This window comes from Danio aesculapii, chromosome 16 (genome assembly GCF_903798145.1).
Source record: "Danio aesculapii chromosome 16, fDanAes4.1, whole genome shotgun sequence".
Lineage (NCBI taxonomy): Eukaryota > Metazoa > Chordata > Actinopteri > Cypriniformes > Danionidae > Danio > Danio aesculapii.
The window spans coordinates 24243383-24260997 of record NC_079450.1 but is presented as its reverse complement, the minus strand read 5'-3'; the positions used below and the strand labels follow the sequence as shown (position 1 = coordinate 24260997).

Below are 17615 nucleotides of genomic sequence, written 5' to 3'. Positions count from 1 at the left end.
AATTTAAGAAACATAGCCGAACTTAAATATTATGTAGTTGAATAAAGCATGTTTTAAGCATAAAATAATGCAATACAGATTTAAAACACTATTTAATTGTTATTTTTAATCTGTACATTTATAAACCACCAGATTTAATAACTGCAAAACATGTTAAGTAATGTAAACTATATGGTCATGAAAAGTTGTCATTCATAATTCAGCAAAGTCAGTTATAATTCGTTAATAACCCACAACCGATCTTTATCAGGTTTGTTAGTACAACTTTTATTTTACTTTTCATTTGATATATTTATATATTTTGAATATAACAGAGCATATCATTTTAATACTTTTTATGCTTTAGGATACTTTAAACAACCTGAGAATGAGCATCTTAATATTGTTACTTTTCTTTTACTTTGCTGAATCTTAACCTGAGAAAATGTAGGCTACTTCTCTTTCACTGCAGTGCAGGAAACAGACACCACAAACTTACCGGAAACCACCACCTTACCATCTTTAACACTTCAGATATTATAAAAATTACATTTTTCTGCTTTTTGAAAAGAGAGCATTGTTTTGATTTTGAAAAGAGACATTTGTTTTAATTGCTGGGTCAATATTCAATTGCAAATTAAGTGTCAAAGTCTGAATGTGGTTTTCCTGTTTTTCAAAACAAAAACCAGCAGGGGAAAGAATTGTGGTTGACATGTTCTGTGCTCAAGAATGCAAGTACAATGTGACAGTATTGTATATTTTAATAAATTTTGTACAACATGAGAGTTACATGTATTAAATATACAGAAGTCTTTGAGGTTAACATTCATATTAAACACAATTTATGGATATTGTAGCAAAGATTTTTAAAAAGAGGTCTTGATTCACCCAGAAAGCTAAATGACTCGACTAAATGAAATTTAAAATTGTCCTAAGGTTTTTACTTTGAAAAACCTGAAAAGCAACACTCGCACAATATGGAAATTGGACCCTGAAACTGAAATCATCACAGACACTTAAACCTGCCTACAGACTTGTGTTGGTTTAATACGAATGTATAAAAAGGTACAAAATATATGCAGTTTGAATAACGCTATGGACTCTTACACATCTGACACACAAATGTAGCTTGTTTCTTTCTAATGAAATCAGAAACTTTGTATTAGTAGCATAAAACTTTGGATAAAAGCATCTTCTAACTGACTAAATGTAAACATAACACCAAAAACCCTTTTAGTCGATTTACTTTCAATATAGACTGTAGCGACCAAACAAAACTGTCATTCTGCCAAGATTCACAGTTGCTGTCAGTCTTAAGGGCAATTTTCTGGGAAACACTCACTGTCCTGCGGCATAGTCCGTGATTTATCAGGGGTCACCACAGCAGAATGATCTGCCAGTTACTCTGGTATATTTTATGCAGAGAATGCCCTTCCAGCCGCAACCCAGCACTGAAAGTACATTAACTCATGAACCCTCCCCCAGTGCTGGAAAACACTCACACACTCGTTCACACATACATTATATCTGAGAATTTTTTTTTCTCACAGACTTAGCTGCAGACCATGAAGCCTATACCATCTCTATGCCATGGTCCATCTCAACCATAGGATGCTCATCAGGGGTGTAGTCCCGATCGCTGCGCTCTACGTATCTCTGCAGTGTGCTGTAGTGCTGTTCACTTTTTCTGAAAGTGTAAATAGAGGAGATCTCCTCCCAGGCCTTGTGATTCGGAAAGGGAAATGCTTCTGGGAATTTGTTGTCAAAGAAACTCTTGAGGTTACGATCTGCTAGGTTGGTGGCATAGTCGTTTGCATAAGTGTCAAACTTTTCCCGTTCTTTATCCATGTAGATCTTCCAGAAAGTTAGCTGAAGGTAGCTTACTTGAGAGACACAGTTTTTATAGCAAGTCCCGATCAGCGCTACTACTACTGCTGTGATGATGATGGACCAGCCGAGGATCTGTGCATCAATAAGTTGAATATAATAAAAGGTTATTATTTCAAATGATCACACAGCTCTCTGAAATACAATATAAGAAATAATCATTTAAATGTTTTATACGTTAACCCTTTAACCTCTTAAAGTCAAGTGCTATTTGGGGGTTTCTGCCTGGATTTTGCCTACCCAAATTCAAAAGCTTCCCAACTCCACATGCAGATGTGTAAACACAAAAGTTTGGTAGCATTCCTAAAACACTGTTAAAAGTGATTTAAATATTTGTATATGTTGTCTATTTTGTAAACTCAAATTTGAAATAGTGTACCTTTTAGGTTTTGTGTGGTCTAGGTTGCTGTTATTAATTTAGATTGTTCCTGTACATGTCAGTAATCATAGGAAAAAAGAAAAATGTCTCTATCATAATCTACGCAAAAGTAATTCTATTCCAACTGATAAGAGAACGGAACCACTTATGGGGGTATTGGGCCAGTATGGACCCTGCTCTACCAAATGGTTGACCATATTTTGACTGTTCTAAATAATGGTTTACACAAAGCATTGTTGCTTTACAAAAACAAAAAAACAAACATAATGCTGTTGCACTACTACACTTGATTTTGGTTTTATTGTAAACAAACAACAACAAGAAAACATGTAAAATGAGAATCTGAATTATTTTATGGCATAATTCAAAAAATAAAGATGATTTAGTATTCAAAAACGTTTTATTTTGATTATGTTATTAAATAAATTAGTCTTACACTTCATAGTTTCAGATTTTTCATAGTATATGTTTTAATTCCGGTACTTTTACCATAAACCGACATATCAACCATTTTGTAGAGGTTCATATTTAAGAAATTGTGTTGGAGAAAAAATGCGTTAAGTAAGTGTGTTAAGTAGCAACATTAGGAGTTAAGTAATGCAATTCAATTTATTTTTTTCTTAGTGCGGCAATTAAAGGATTAAGATGGTGTGGGTTTGTCAATTTTTGGGGTCCCCTGACATATTTGCAGCCCATTTCTGTATTTGTATGTGTTGTGAGAATGTCCATGTGAGTGTTAAACATACCATGAATACAGCTGCTACATCAGTTGTTTTACACAATTTCTCACTGGCAGTTACAAACCTCAATGCATAAAAGCAATTCCTACTCGTAATTTCAAATTTGTGGTAATGTTTGTGTGCATTAAGATTGTAGATACAACTTTTTCAACATGATTTGAATGCACAATGACATAGTGGTGATAAGATGTGAGATAAAAAGTCAAAAATGAAAATTTAACAACTATTTACTCCCCCTAAAGTGGTTAAAAACCTGTTTCATTTCCTGTAATCTGAAAAAAAGAAAACCTGTAAGCATTGACTTCCATAATAGGAAACTATTATGGACACCAAAATAGGACACTATTGAAGTAAATGGTTACAAGTTTCCTACATTTTTCAAAAAATATTCTTTTGTGTTCAACAGATTAAATAATCTCGTAGAAATCGAATAAAAGTGAAGGGTGAGTAAACTACAACATCATTTTCAATTTTGGGCGAAGTGCTATAACTGATCAATCAAAATTAAGAAGATAAAACTTAAGGAGTGTTTATATCATGTACTATATTTACAAAAGGTGTGTAAATAAATGCATTACGATTATATTATGACCACTCTACTGCTGCAGCTTAATTTTGGTCGAGATTTGTTGCTTTAATTTGTCTGAAGATTGTAATTTCATCATGATGTGAATGTGTTTTTGTTTGTGCTTACCTGTGACTGGGCTCGCAGCATATACAGCAGTTCCGTATTTTGGTCAGAAGGAAGTTGGGATTTGCCGCAGGGCACTCGGTGTAGCTGATCCTGGCATTCAGGTCCCTTATCTGCGCAGAAAATTTGGACCACCGTAATTTCTTCCAATCCACTGACAGCACACTCATAAAAGGTTCCATTTAACAGGGCTACAGTAAGCCACATGATAGGGGCAACGCAGGCTCCAGACAACACCTTTATAAACACTGACAAGCATCCCACAAAGTTTCCTCGGGGGCAGAGTTTGAGAGGGTTCAGACAGCACCCAGTATATAACCGCCAGAAACGTGTACTAACAAAGAACCCGACTACCAGTAAGACGACAGCAGGTCCAAGCAGAAAACACATTCCATAGGGAAAATTCTGTCCTTTGGTGCAGGGACACTGAAAAGACACCATGGAGAAAATTCGTTCACTGCCTATTGTCAAAATAGCCATAACGCTGTAGCCAATAGTAGTCTTCTGATCGGTGAAAAACTTTAAAACAGTCTTAAAAGAATCCATTCTTGGTACAGCCATATTTGCAAAACACACCAGACAAACTGCTAAACCGAAAGAGATGATCTGTACTTGTCTATGGCACTCCTATTTCTGGCTTGGGTTTCAATTTGTATTCCACACCCTCCATTATCCCCTCCTATTTTGCCTCTGACATTCACCACGGCTCATCCGATTTCACGAAAAACCCCAGTGATTCCTTCAGACACGTGCAAACACGTCAACGGGAGTTCGAGCATCTCCATCTTTCTTTCTTTTTTTGGGAGTTTCTATGTTGTCTTTAAAATAAAAAAAATGTATGTGTGTGTGTGTGTTTCTAATTGCGCGCTGCTTTCCCTGTTAAACAAACATAAAAAACGATATATCAGGTTCGGAAATGTTGATTATTTTGTTGAATTCCAAATAGATGCATTTTCTCCCACGCGTCTCCGCGCAGGCGCGCAGCAGCAGTCAACCCTGATTCCTGCCTGCTTTGAGCGAGACTCGAACCGCGACTCAAGGTCTGAGGTGGGTGTTTTGTTACTAGAGTGAAATAGCATTTACCTGCACATCTCTTACTGGCTAACCTCGTTTAGAAAGTGGGATTGGTAGCGCTGGTCTCCTTTCCAGTTCCAGTAGCCAAAGTTTACAGCTAATTACCCAGACCAAAGGGAATTTGTCTTGCTAACATCCATGACTCATGAGCAACCCATTTATAGCATGAAGTTTAGTTTAGTAAGGCAATATGTCATGGGGATAAAGGCTAATTTTAAGATAGTTCACCCAAAAATTCTGTCATAATTTAGCCTACTAACCCTTGATTTGATGCAAATCAGTTTGAGTTTTTTTTTGTGTTCTGATGAACATAAATTAAGATATATATATATATATATATATATATATATATATATATATATATATATATATATATATATATATATATAATATTCATTCATTCATTCATTTTCTTTTCAGCTTAGACCCTGTATTAAACAGAAGAATGAACCGCCAACTTATCCAGCATATGTTTTACGCAGCAGATGCCCTTCCAGCTGCAACACAGTACCGGGAAACACCCCTACGCTCTCATTCACACACATACACTACGGACAATTGAGCACCAGGATGAAACAGGAAGGTGCTACCCACTGCTCTCCCTCATATTATAATATATGTATAGAATAATAGAACAGAAACCTGTAACCATTGACTTCCATAAATGATTTTACAATGGTCAGTGGTCACAGGTTTCCAACATTCTTCAATAAATCTGTTGTACAGAACAGAAAAAAACTCACATTGATTTGGAACAAGTCAAGGGTATACATAGGCAGAATTTTCATTTTTGTGTGCCCTTTAAAAGAGAAAAGCAGCTGAATAGTGAAATGATCCTCAAATTGTGTAGTCATTTAATATGAAAATATACTGATTATTAGTAGCATAAAAGCAAGCAGATTGTGGCTTAGTTCTTTGTTGTAGCATGTTCTTATGACACAATTAGTGAACTATAAAGAAGATCATGGTCGTTTGTGAATTTGTGCAAACTGAGTATTCAAAATGTCTGTGCACATCTTTGGTTTCCTTCCCCCTACTCAGTAAAGGACCGTGACCAAAACCAGTTCATCAGGTTTGTTGGAAGTCAAAACAGAGATGTGTATAGGCACAATCATTCACCTGTCATGCAAAAACAATCACACTATTAAAATCTCATGCTGCTTCATGGTTTAAATAGGTAAAATTCTAAGATGTGGAGAGGACAGTGTGCTTTGTATTACTGCAATGTTGTAATATGGAGGTTCCCCAACAGAATGTAAAAATCTTAAAGCAGGAATTTCTCTTTAAGACAGAAAATAAGTTTAAGTTAAACAACGGGGTTACATTGTAACATTATGCTTTGCATTAGTTAGAATAAAAAGGAAGTGATTTGTTCTGCTTATGTATGAATCAGCAGTTTCTGTTCTGCTCTACTTGTGCCCAAACATTGTACTTAGCTCTTCTTTCGTGAAGACACAGCTTGAATGCTAACCACAAATGGCTGCGCTTAATGAACATTGATTTTTTTGGAGTGAGCTTTTAGCAGCGAGATTGTCAACTTGCACATGATTATTGCATGAAAAAGCCCCACTAAAGTGCTGACAGTTGAAATTTGAGATGTGAAATATGAGATTAGGCAGCCACGTGAAAATACGATTTATAGTTGTGTGCTTCATTCTGTAATTTACAGATTACCTTTTATTTCAAATAAAAATGCTAATATTTATAACATCGCAGAAAAGAAATGATCTAATCTGGCAGAAATGTGCCATGTTACTAAAATTGGCTATAGTGTATGTGTGCGAATGTGATTGAACGGGTGTTTCCCAGTTCTGGGTTGTGTCTGGAAAAGGCATCCGCTGAGTAAAGCATATGTCGGAATAGTTGGCGGTTCATTCTGCTGTAACGACCCCTGATAAATAAGGGACTAAGCCGAAGGAAAATGAATGAATGAAATGTGCCATGTTTATCTTCATTTTTACACAACACAAAAAATGTTTTAACCTCATAAGTATTTAGAAACCAATCTTTGGAGGAATAACACAAATTTATAACCAAAACAAATAAAACCATTTGTTAAAAGAAAACACTAAATTGCTATATTTCTATTTAAATAATTCAAATAAAACACATATTAACATTTTACTCAAAATCACACCTAATAAGTCCTGAGATTTCTCAAGAGTCTGAATGTTTTTCATAACTTTGAAAGATTATTCACCAGGATAGACCACGCCACACTTTGAGCTATTGTGGGGATAAAAGGGATGGTAAGGGAAGAGTGGGATGAAGGGGAAGGGAAGTAAGAGGATGAACAGCTAGCTGTCTGCAACTCTCACATGGTCGCCCAAGCTAAGAAGAGCTACGGTTGCTGCCAGAAGTGGTGTTAGTGGGGCCAGCAGGGGGCGCTCAACCTGTGGTCTGTGTGGGTTCTAACGCCCCAGTATATTGATGGGGACTCTATACTGCTCAGTGAGCGCCGTCTTTCAGATGAGATGTTAAAACCGAGGTCCTGACTCCCTGTGGTCGTTAAAAATACCAGGATGTCCTTCGAAAAGAGTAGGGGTTTAACCCCGGCATTCTGGCCAAATTTGCCCACTAGCCTCTGTCCATCATGACCTCCTAACCATCCCCATATCATAATTGGCTTCTTCACTCTGTCTCTTCTCCACCAATCAGCTGATGTGTGGTCTGGCTCAATATGCCTGCAGTCACGTCATCCAGGTGAATGCTGCACACTGGTGGTGGATGAGGAGATTCCCCCAAAAATGTGTAAAGCGCACAGAAAAATTGTCCAGAAAAGTGCCATATAAATGTAAAGAATTGTTATTATTATTATTAAAAACAGCGAACAGGTAGGAAGGTTGATTGGGCATCCTATTCAACCCCAATTCAACCTAGGAGAAAAGAAAGGGCTATAAGTATTGTTAATGGGAAGCAAAGAAACAGAGGAGGGTGGGTTCGAGAGAATGAGAAGAACAGTGCTAGAGGGCTGGTCTGCCTTAAATAAGCTTTTAGAGAGTAGGTGATTGGTTAAGTGAGGCATGGTTCACCTGCTGAACCGTTGTTAACAAGTAAACTCCATTGAAAGTCAACTATTACAATGCATTTTTTATTTGTATGCTAAAAATGGCACGGTTCGAATACAAATGTATGAGAAAACTATTTTGTTCAAAAATAGACTCACTTGCCATAAGAAAGGTACAGTATTGTTCACATAAAAATGTTCAAAGAGAAAAGTAATATAAAAACGAATGTTTCAAAGTGTTAAAAAGAGAGTAGACCTATGAAACTTAAAAAGGAACAGTCAAAAAATAGAAGCTCTGTTACATTTGACCACAAAAACATGGTAAAGAGTAAAAAGGAAAGCATGTGTGCATATCTAAAGGACCATTTTGCTTTCATCCACAAATGCAAGTGCTGCTGGATTTGAGAAATCATTTTCAGACCTCACTGAACCCCTCGAGACTGGGTTTTCAAGGTCCTCACAAGTGCACACATACTTGTGCAGGATGCTGTAGTATTGGTTCATGTTTTGGTACTTGTAGAACCTCGAAACCTTCTCCCAGGCTTGTCTTGGAGGACTCTTCATAGGAATGGGTTTGGTTAACTCAAAGAAACTGGTTATGTTTCTTTTAGCAAGCTTTTCGGCATGTTGAGATGTGAAGCTGTCCAAAAAGTCACTCTCCTTCTGAGTGTACATCTTCCAAAACTTTAGCTGCATGTAACTGATTGGAGAGTAGCATCTGGCCACGCATGTGAGCAGGAAGGTGAACAGCATGACAGAAGCTATCAGGATCCAGCCAAGCACCTACAAGTATTTTACAGAGTTAATCACATGATTAATAGCATGCTATAAATTGTCATAAATATTGAAAAATACAACATCAGATGTGTACATCAGATCTCACAGCAAGAAGGTCGCTGGTTCATGCCCGTGTGGGTTTCCTCCGGGTGCTCTGGTTTACCCCACAGTCCAAAGATATGCACTATAGGTAAATTTAATAAACTAAATTGGCCATAGTGTATGCGTGTGAGTGTGAATGAGTATTTATGGGTGTTTCCCAGTACTGGGTTGCAGCATGAAAGGGCATCCTTTGTGTAAAACATATGCTGGCGGTACATTCCACTGTGGCGACCCCTGATTTTTATTTTTTTTAAATACTTTCATTGTGTCAGAAAAATGTGATACATACATACTGTATTAGTAACCAAATACCAATCAATGAACACCCACCTCATCCTGACAGAGCCATAAAAAAGTATGTATTCACATGCAAATAATAAATACATAAACAAATAAATGGAAAATAAAAAATAAACTAAAATAAGATAAAATAATAATAAAAATAAAAAGGGCAATTTTGTAAAAAAAAATATATATATACCATTAAGACATTGACATTTCAACACATACATTCCAATGAAAATGAAAAATATATTAAAGTTAGTCATTACAAACACAGCACACATTAACACAGTCACATTGTTTGGGGTTACTAAATGGTCAGTCCATTCTTATTTAAAAAATGAAGGAAGAAACGAAGGTCTTGTAAATTATGTGCATTTTTTTGTTTGATTAAGTAAGTCAATCTTTCCATTGCTATACACGAAGACATTTCCTTAATCCAGAGTGACAAAGATGGACCATGAATACTTTTCCAGTGAATGGCAATCAGGTGCTTCGCATGCAATAGACACAGATTTATAAACTTCTGTTCATATGACTTCAGCGATAAGGCAGGTGGGAAAAGACCAAGAATACAGATTTTAGGGCAAACAGGGATTTCTTTACCAATAACTTAAGAGATTACACCTATTAATTCTTTCCAAAGTGCTCACACTGCCAAACACAATGGAACTGTGTGCTCTTGTAAGTCAAACATTTTCCACAAATGTCCAAAATATTTCTATTAAATTTATTTAACATTTCCGGTGTTATTTATGTTCTCATTATCCAATTATATTGGATTAGTAACGGGTATTGATTGAAAATGTTTGCGCATGAACACAACTTTCTTCCCATTCATTTTCTGTAACATCCATCTGAAAGTCATCAATCCAATCCAGTCTTTTCTGATTTGTAGATTCTTTGGAAGCATTAATGAATTTGCTATATAGTGTGAAATTTTGTATTTGGCAATGGGACCTTTAATTGCAATTTTTTTAAACTACTTAGGGTCGGGCACTGATATGAATGAGTTTTAGATCTTATAAAATTACAGATCTGAAGATACTTAAAATAATAAGACTGAGGAATTTTAAATCTTTCCTTTAAGGTTTCAAAGATCATCAGTATTATCTTCATAAAGATCTGATATCTTCCTTAAGCCTTTCTGGAACCACAGCTTAAAACCCATGCCTGATTTCCCTGGTATGAATAATACGTTACCCCAAATTGGAGAGAATTTAGAAAGTACCGTGGTTTATCCCAGCTCAACCTGTGACTCAAAAATAGTGGTTTTCACAAATTGGTTAGACACATTTTGTTTGAGTTTCTTTAAAGAATCAGAGTATAAATATGTGTCAAGAGTCAAATTGCCTGTACATTTTCTTTCATTCTGTATCTATGGAATGCAAGGTGAGCCAGCAAACCAAAAACATGCCAATCTCAGCTGAGCTGCCTTAAAATACCAAAAAAGATTAGGGAGTCACAGCCCACCTCGTTAATAAGAAAGATACAGGAGTGATAAGCGAAGCCTGGAGCATCTATTAATCCAAATAAATTTAGCAAATGCCTTTTTCATGTTTGAAAAAAGGAAGGAGGAGGGGTCAGGGGGATTGACTGAAACAAATATAGAAATTTAGAAAGAATATTCATTTTAATGGTATTCACCCTTCCAATAGTAGTGAGAGGAAGAGACATCCATCTGTTCAAACTTTCGTTCACCTGTTTTCAGAGGAGTATAATTGGCTGAGATAAAATTTTTTACTTGTGGAGTAACTTTGATTCCCAAATATCTAAATCCATCTATAGGAGTTTCATAAGAGTGTTGTATGACTGGATTTTGTCTCTCCTGTTCATTAAGAAAGAGGATAAATGACTTTGAATAGTTAACTTTATAACCTGAAAATATTCCAAAATTATTTTTCAATTTGTTAAGATCGAATCTTTAAGTTTTGTTAAATATAAAACAATATTGTCTGCGTATAGCGAAATCCGATGCTGTACACCTCCAATTTTAATTCCCTTTATAGATGGGTGAGTTCTAATTGCTATTGCCAGAGGTTCCAGAGTCATTACAAATAATAATGGTGACAGTGGACAGCCCTGACGTGTGCCACAATATAGATTAAATGGTTTGGAATTTAAGTTATTTACTTATTAAGTCTTTACCCACTGACAAAAGTTCTGTCTACATCCAAAACGGCTGAGTATGTCAAATAAATAGGACCATTCGACTCTGTCAAATGCTTTTTCTGCATCTAACGATAAAATGCATATCTTTAGAACCATCCATCTCATGAACGATATTTAGTACTCGCCTGATGTTATGAAAGGCCTGTCTGTTTCAAACAAAGCCATTTTGGTCCACTCCTATTAGGAACGGTACAGTAGATGAGCTTCCAATCAAAGGGCTAAAATCTTGGCTGTAATTTTGGCATCTGAATTCATTAACAAATTTGGCCTATATGATTTACATCTGTCCGGTGTCCCCTGATTAATAAAGAGACTAAGCCGAAGGATAATAAAAGAATAAATGAATGAATGAATCCCCCAGAATATGTTGACCTGCGATATAAATGAACTTAATACTGAAATATTTCTTACTGATGCCTGCTACAACTTTTTTATTTTTACAAATTTTATACTCTAATGACTTACAATAAACTTTTCTTTGCATCTAATTCTGATAAACAACAACAATAAACAATATATGTTTAGATTTATTTCAATGTACAGTTAAGAAAGCCAAATTTTAAGGAACAATCCCTATTTCCAAACCCAACAAATGAAATCTACTGCTTGCATTTAGAGACCAATTGCTAAAATTGTACAGTTCATTCAAACATTTTTACATAAACATGATTAGCTGTTAACAACTTTTGATATATGAAGCTGAGTAGTTTCCCAAAAAGGGAAGTGAAGTTTTTAAGGGCTTCCTGTTAGATAAACATAATGAACAAAATAACCTGATGTAAGCATTCACAACAAATAACTTTTCAAATAGATACATACCCTGCTGAAAAATCCAGCTTAAACCAGCCTAGACTGGTTGGCTGGTTTAAGCTGGTTGACCAGCCTGGTTTTAGAGGGGTTTTGGCCATTCCCAGGCTGGTTTTCAGCCATTTTCAGCCTAGTCTTAGCTGGTCAGGCTGGAAAATGACCAGCTAAATCCAGCTAAAACCAACCTGACCAGCCTGGTTTAAGCTGGACATAGCTGGTTTTGGCTGGGCTCGCAGCCTGCCAAGGCTGGTCAAGCTGGTTTTAGCTGGTCATCACCCAGCCTGACCAGCTAAATGGAAATGGTGGAAACCAGCCTGGAAATGGCCAAAACCCCTCTAAAACCAGGCTGGTCGACCAGCTTAAACCAGCCAACCAGCCTAGGCAGGTTTAAGCAGGATTTTTCAGCAGGGTAAATTATACTCGTTTTCTCAGTTTTTTACCCATATAATACGTTGTCCCTTTTTTTCAAATGCTGAATTATGTTTTGTAATTAATTCAAATACTTTATTCTTCGTAAACTTAATACTTTTTTAGTACAAAAGGTGAAATGATTTCATCACAAGCAAGTCAACAACTTCTCTGCCGGAGCCTGCTCACCTGTGACTCTGCTCGTATGAGGGACAGAACAGCTGCTTTCTCACTTTGCGGGATTCCAGTGCCATCACAGGGGAACTTCTCCAGGTCTGTCCGACAGTGAGGATACTTATCGCTGCAAATGTGACGTCTGAAGAGGGTAAAGTTGGCGCCAGTCATTGAGCACTCGAAAAACTCTCCTTTAAGCAAAGCGACTGCGACCCAGCTGAGAGGTGCAACCATTGCAGTCACCGTGATTTGAAGAAAAACGCACAGAAAGCCAAATATATAACTAAAGCGACATAGTCTCGATCTCCTATAGCAGACACCGGTGAATAATTTCCATGTTTTGTTGCTCAACATGTAACTTAGGATGAGCAGTGCACCCGCGGGCACGAGGAGACAGACGTTGCCATACACGAAGTTCCAATCATTGCAAGGGCACTTAAAAGCAAAGACCGAGAAGACGTGCTCGCTTCCCACAGTTATGATAGAAATAAGTCCGAATCCTAAACTGGTCTCCTGCTTCTGAGTGAAGCTGAACAAAGATTTCAACTTATCCATGCCTGCTAGCTGACAACCGTCAAATTATGAAATGACACACTCAGTTCCGTTATGAGACTGATGAGTGCAGTGAGAAATAGAGGTAGCTACACAATCTGTCACTAGGGCGGTACCTTTTTAAAAGTAAATTTTTTCTTCCTAACAGCTCCCTAAAGGCACAAATTAACACGTAAAAAGTACAAACATGTAGCCTATCATACAATACCTTAAAGGTATAAAAGTGAAACTTAAAGGTACAAAAGTGTACCCTAAAGGTAGGCTATAATGTCCACCTGTAGGCTACTGTACAAAAGTGTAGCCTACCTTTTGATAAGGTACCGCCCAAGTGAGTGTGTCAGTCTGAGTGTCAAATACAATGGGTGCACAATAAAACATACAACGTGCTGTTTGTATAAAAAGAAAAAAAATCATCCGTGGTTAACTATCAGAAACTAAAAAACAAACCATTTTTGAAAACTAATTTGGCTACAGTATGCAACACCATACCTTCGGTGACGTGTGAAGCCACATATTTCCACTGTATCAACAGTCTACAGTGGTTCTCAGTTTTGCAGGGACCCACTAGGGGGCCTCAAAGCTAAGGGCCAGACTTTAAAACTATAAATTTAAATTAAATATATATTTAGGGGAGTTTAGCAAATGAGACTAACTTCTATTTACAAAATAGCCATTTATAGGTTTTTAAAGTAATGTTGTGTAAGCTAACCGTTTTACTTGTTTGTATTGTATGTCAGTCTATTGCAGATACAGATAATAAAACCATGGCTGTAAACGCAGTCAGCTTACACTCTGCTCACAGACTGGCTTGGACCATTTATGTATGATGGACAGGTCCTAGAAACTGACAGGTCCTAGAAACTAGCAGGTCCTAGAAACAGAAGCAAAAGAGGCATCTCCTCACACACGCATGTAAGATGCTAAACGTGAATTATGCATGCACAAAATGTCGCCCATTTTAAAAATGTTTACATTTTAAGGGCTCCAAAATCTAAATCTCATCATGCTAAATGAAAAATCAAAACATTACAGTTTTCAATTTAAAAAAGTGTTATTCAATGGCCTCTAATATATTGGGTAGAAATTGTGAGTGTTTTTTATATATATATATATTTTTAGGAGTTTTTCACCTTTATTTGGAAAGGACAGTAGAGATTGCAGACAGGAAAGCATTGGGAACAGAGAGAGGGGAAGGGTCAACAAAGGACCTTGAGCTGGGAATCGAACTCTGGTCACCGCGAGCACCATAGTGCTATATGTCAGCACACTTAACCACTAGGCTATTGGTGCAGACAGAGTGGGTTTTAAAAAATACTATTTTTATTTTTCATTCATTTTCCTTCAGCTTGGTCCCTTTTGTATCAGGGGTCGCTTCAGCGGAATGAACCACCAACTATTCCAGCATATGCTTTATGCAGTGGATACCCTTCCAGCCATGACCCACTGCTGGGAAACATCCATACACTCATTCACATACACACTGGCCAATTTAGTTTATTCAATTTACCTATAGAGCTTGTCTTTGAAACTGGAGCACCCAGAGGAAACCCACACAGACACGGGCAGAACATGCAAACTCCACAGAAATTCCAACTGGTCCAGCCAGGACTCGAACCAGCGACCTTATTGCTGAGAGGCGACAATGCTAACCACTGAGCCACTGTGCCATCTATTTTTATTTTTATACTAGTATATTTACTATATACAAATTTAATATACTTCTAATATACAAAATGCCAACTTACTAGAACCAGTGACCTTATTGCTGTAAGGTGATCGTGCTACCCACTGCACCACCTTGATGCCTTATTTAATCATTATAAAGTTTAGTTTTTAAAAAACAAAAATAAGTCAAAATATTTAAAATAAAATATTTTGAAGGCTGTAGTGTATGAGTGTGTGTGAATGGGAGAGTAAATGGATGTTTACCAGTACTGTACTGGATTACAGCTAGAAAGGCATCTGCTGTGTAAAACAGATGCCAGAGTAGTTGGTGGTTCATTCGGCTGTGGTGACCCCTGTTGAATCAGGGACTATAAGCCCAATGAAAATGAATGAATGGATGAATATTTCAAAAAATGTCGGAAACCGGTGGCCATCGACATCCATATTAGAAAAAACTAGTAGCCTACTCTTTTGTGATCAGTTAAAGAGCCCATATTATACATGAAATAGGGTCATATTTAGGTTGTAAGGGTCTCCAACAACAGTCTAATATGCATGCAAGGTCAAAAAACACTTTCACTGTCTTATAATCTGCATTTATTTTTACCTAATTATCCCAGCGACTCCCATATGAATCGTTCAGCGATTCATTTGTTCCCAAACCCCTCCTCAGCGCGAAGCTAATCTGCGCTGATTGGACCGATGACAGCCTGCTGCGATTGGTCGACACGGACAAGGCTTCAGCGCGAGAGTGAAATGCCCAGCTGCTAATCTACAATATAAAAGTAGTCACAGTGCACACACGCTTCATAGTGGATTTTGGCTGCCAGTGGGTGAATGTAAATACAGACGATGGACTAGAAAATACTGACGACTAACTATTTTATTGAGCAAAAGTCCAAGAATTGGCGAGGAGGTCACAGTGTTTTGCTCTTTTCACACACACACACACACACACACACACACACACGCACACACACACACACACACAGGGCCTGCGCGTCCATAGAGGACCGGCTGAATAGAGAGGGCGCGGCGCTCAGTAATATCCACGAATACCCGTGCGTTACACACACGAGGAGACACACACACACACACACACACACACAGAGGGCCGGCGCGTCCATGGAGGAGCGTCTGAATAGAGAGGGCGCGGCGCGGCGCTCAGTTATATCCGCGAATACCCGTGCGTTACACACACGAGGAGACAGACACACACAGGGCCGGCGCGTCTATAGAGGAGCGGCGCTCAGTTATATCCGCGAATACCCGTGCGTTACACACACGAGGAGACACAGACACACACACACACAGGGCCGGCGCGTCCATAGAGGAGCGGCGCTCAGTTATATCCGCGAATACCCGTGCGTTACACACACGAGGAGACACACACACACACACACACACAGGGCCAGCGCGTCCATAGAGGAGCGGCGCTCAGTTATATCCGCGAGTACCCGTGCGTTACACACACGAGAAGACACACACACACACAGGGCCGGCGCGTCCATAGAGGAGCGGCGCTCAGTTATATCCGCGAATACCCGTGCGTTACACACACGAGGAGACAATAATATTGAGCTGAAATATTTTGAAACTTGTCCGTTGCATGTGTGTAAACAGCTGACGATCCGTAATCAAAGCGGCACGCGTCGCGTTTTCAACGTGGCTTTACACGCGATATGAGAATATAAAGAGTTAACCTGATACAGTACACGCAGTTACAAGTAACAAAACACAACTAAATACATAATTTGCAAGCTAGAGTAAACGAGGCAATAATTTTAATCGCACTTACTTACACTGGTGAAATGGGGGTAGAAACTGATCTATGATGCACTGATCCATGTTCTGACAGTCTATACTGATCCTTCCTTTAACAAACTGATGAAGTCTTCTTTGAAAGCATATAGTTTTCAGAAGCACTCAGAACTGCTCAAGGCTAGGCTATATTGCTGATGTTTTATCTTTGATTAGACTGTCCATAATATCCATCTGCACAGCGTGACTTCATTCGACCGGTGTCTCTCTGTGTGTGTCTCTCTGTGTGTGTGACTTTTTTTTCTGTTAGTGGGCGGGGCCGCAGGTTTCAAATCTCCCGGGTTTGCGCGCCCAACTACTTGTGTTTCGTAGCTGCGTCATCGCGAAACACCTAATGACTCGTTATCAAGACGACTCGTTTGAAGCACTATGAGTCGACTCTTTTATAGATGAATCAATAGTTTTAAACACTGTACACTTACAGATTTAAGCCTTAGCTGTATATTTCACTTCACTTAGAGCTATGTTACACACTACATGGAAGGGCATTTTCAAAAACCCATAATATGGGCTCTTTAAGATCATATTGTAAAACACTCAAAGGTTAAGAACATTGTGGAAGGTATTAAACTGATTAAATTTTGATGAATTTATATTTTGGGTGAACTACCACTTCAAGACAAATGTGATATCAAAATATGCTTCACTGTAATTTAATTGAAATAGAATCGCACAATGTTTTTATCTCTAGTTCGTACTTCATATTCGGCGCCTCATGGACACACATGATCCCGCGCATGTGACCGCAAGAGGCGGGGACTGAATAAGACTCTCGCGTTTACAGTAGCTCAGCTGCATCGGGCACAGACATAACGAGTAACACCCCCTGTCTCCGGACAGTTTTTTCTCGGGGTCGATGCAGGTATTTTATTTGAGGTCAGTCAAAGTTGACAAGTGACCCGGCGACGGATAAACCCAGTTCGACCGAGAGAAGAGGACACTGGAACCGAAGGTACACAGGGTGCGTGCGCTTTTTAGCCCGTGGATGTCTGTATGTTTATCATATCTTTTCAACAAACAGAAACGTTCAGACAGTGTTTACCGACGGATGCTGAAAGGATATACCGAAGCAGTTCACAGCTGAATGTCACAAGGTTG

The 17615-nt window shown here is 38.1% G+C and overlaps 3 protein-coding genes across 5 annotated transcripts in view; 1 reads left to right on the top strand and 2 right to left on the bottom strand.

Moving 5' to 3' along the window:
- Positions 1-725: 725 nt before the first annotated feature.
- LOC130243178 (calcium homeostasis modulator protein 5) lies at positions 726-4376 on the bottom strand. Its single transcript, XM_056475259.1, has 2 exons — positions 3680-4376; positions 726-1941 (listed from the first exon to the last, which is right to left on the bottom strand). Exons 1-2 carry the CDS (start codon positions 4235-4237, stop codon positions 1552-1554), a joined length of 948 nt encoding a protein of 315 aa, XP_056331234.1. The 5' UTR covers positions 4238-4376; the 3' UTR covers positions 726-1551.
- Positions 4377-7581: 3205 nt separating this feature from the next.
- calhm6 (calcium homeostasis modulator family member 6) lies at positions 7582-13077 on the bottom strand. The gene is made up of 2 exons (XM_056476268.1): positions 12495-13077; positions 7582-8540 (listed from the first exon to the last, which is right to left on the bottom strand). Exons 1-2 carry the CDS (start codon positions 13032-13034, stop codon positions 8112-8114), a joined length of 969 nt encoding a protein of 322 aa, XP_056332243.1. The 5' UTR covers positions 13035-13077; the 3' UTR covers positions 7582-8111.
- Positions 13078-17285: 4208 nt separating this feature from the next.
- The window catches only part of klhl32 (kelch-like family member 32), a 34568-nt gene continuing 34238 nt past the window's right edge, over positions 17286-17615 (top strand). For 2 of the 3 annotated variants that reach the window (XM_056475942.1, XM_056475944.1), the window contains exon 1: positions 17286-17478. The gene's annotated coding sequence lies outside the window, so the exon portion shown is untranslated. The remainder of the gene's footprint in view (positions 17479-17615) is intronic. The other variant, XM_056475943.1, reaches the window with a different exon arrangement.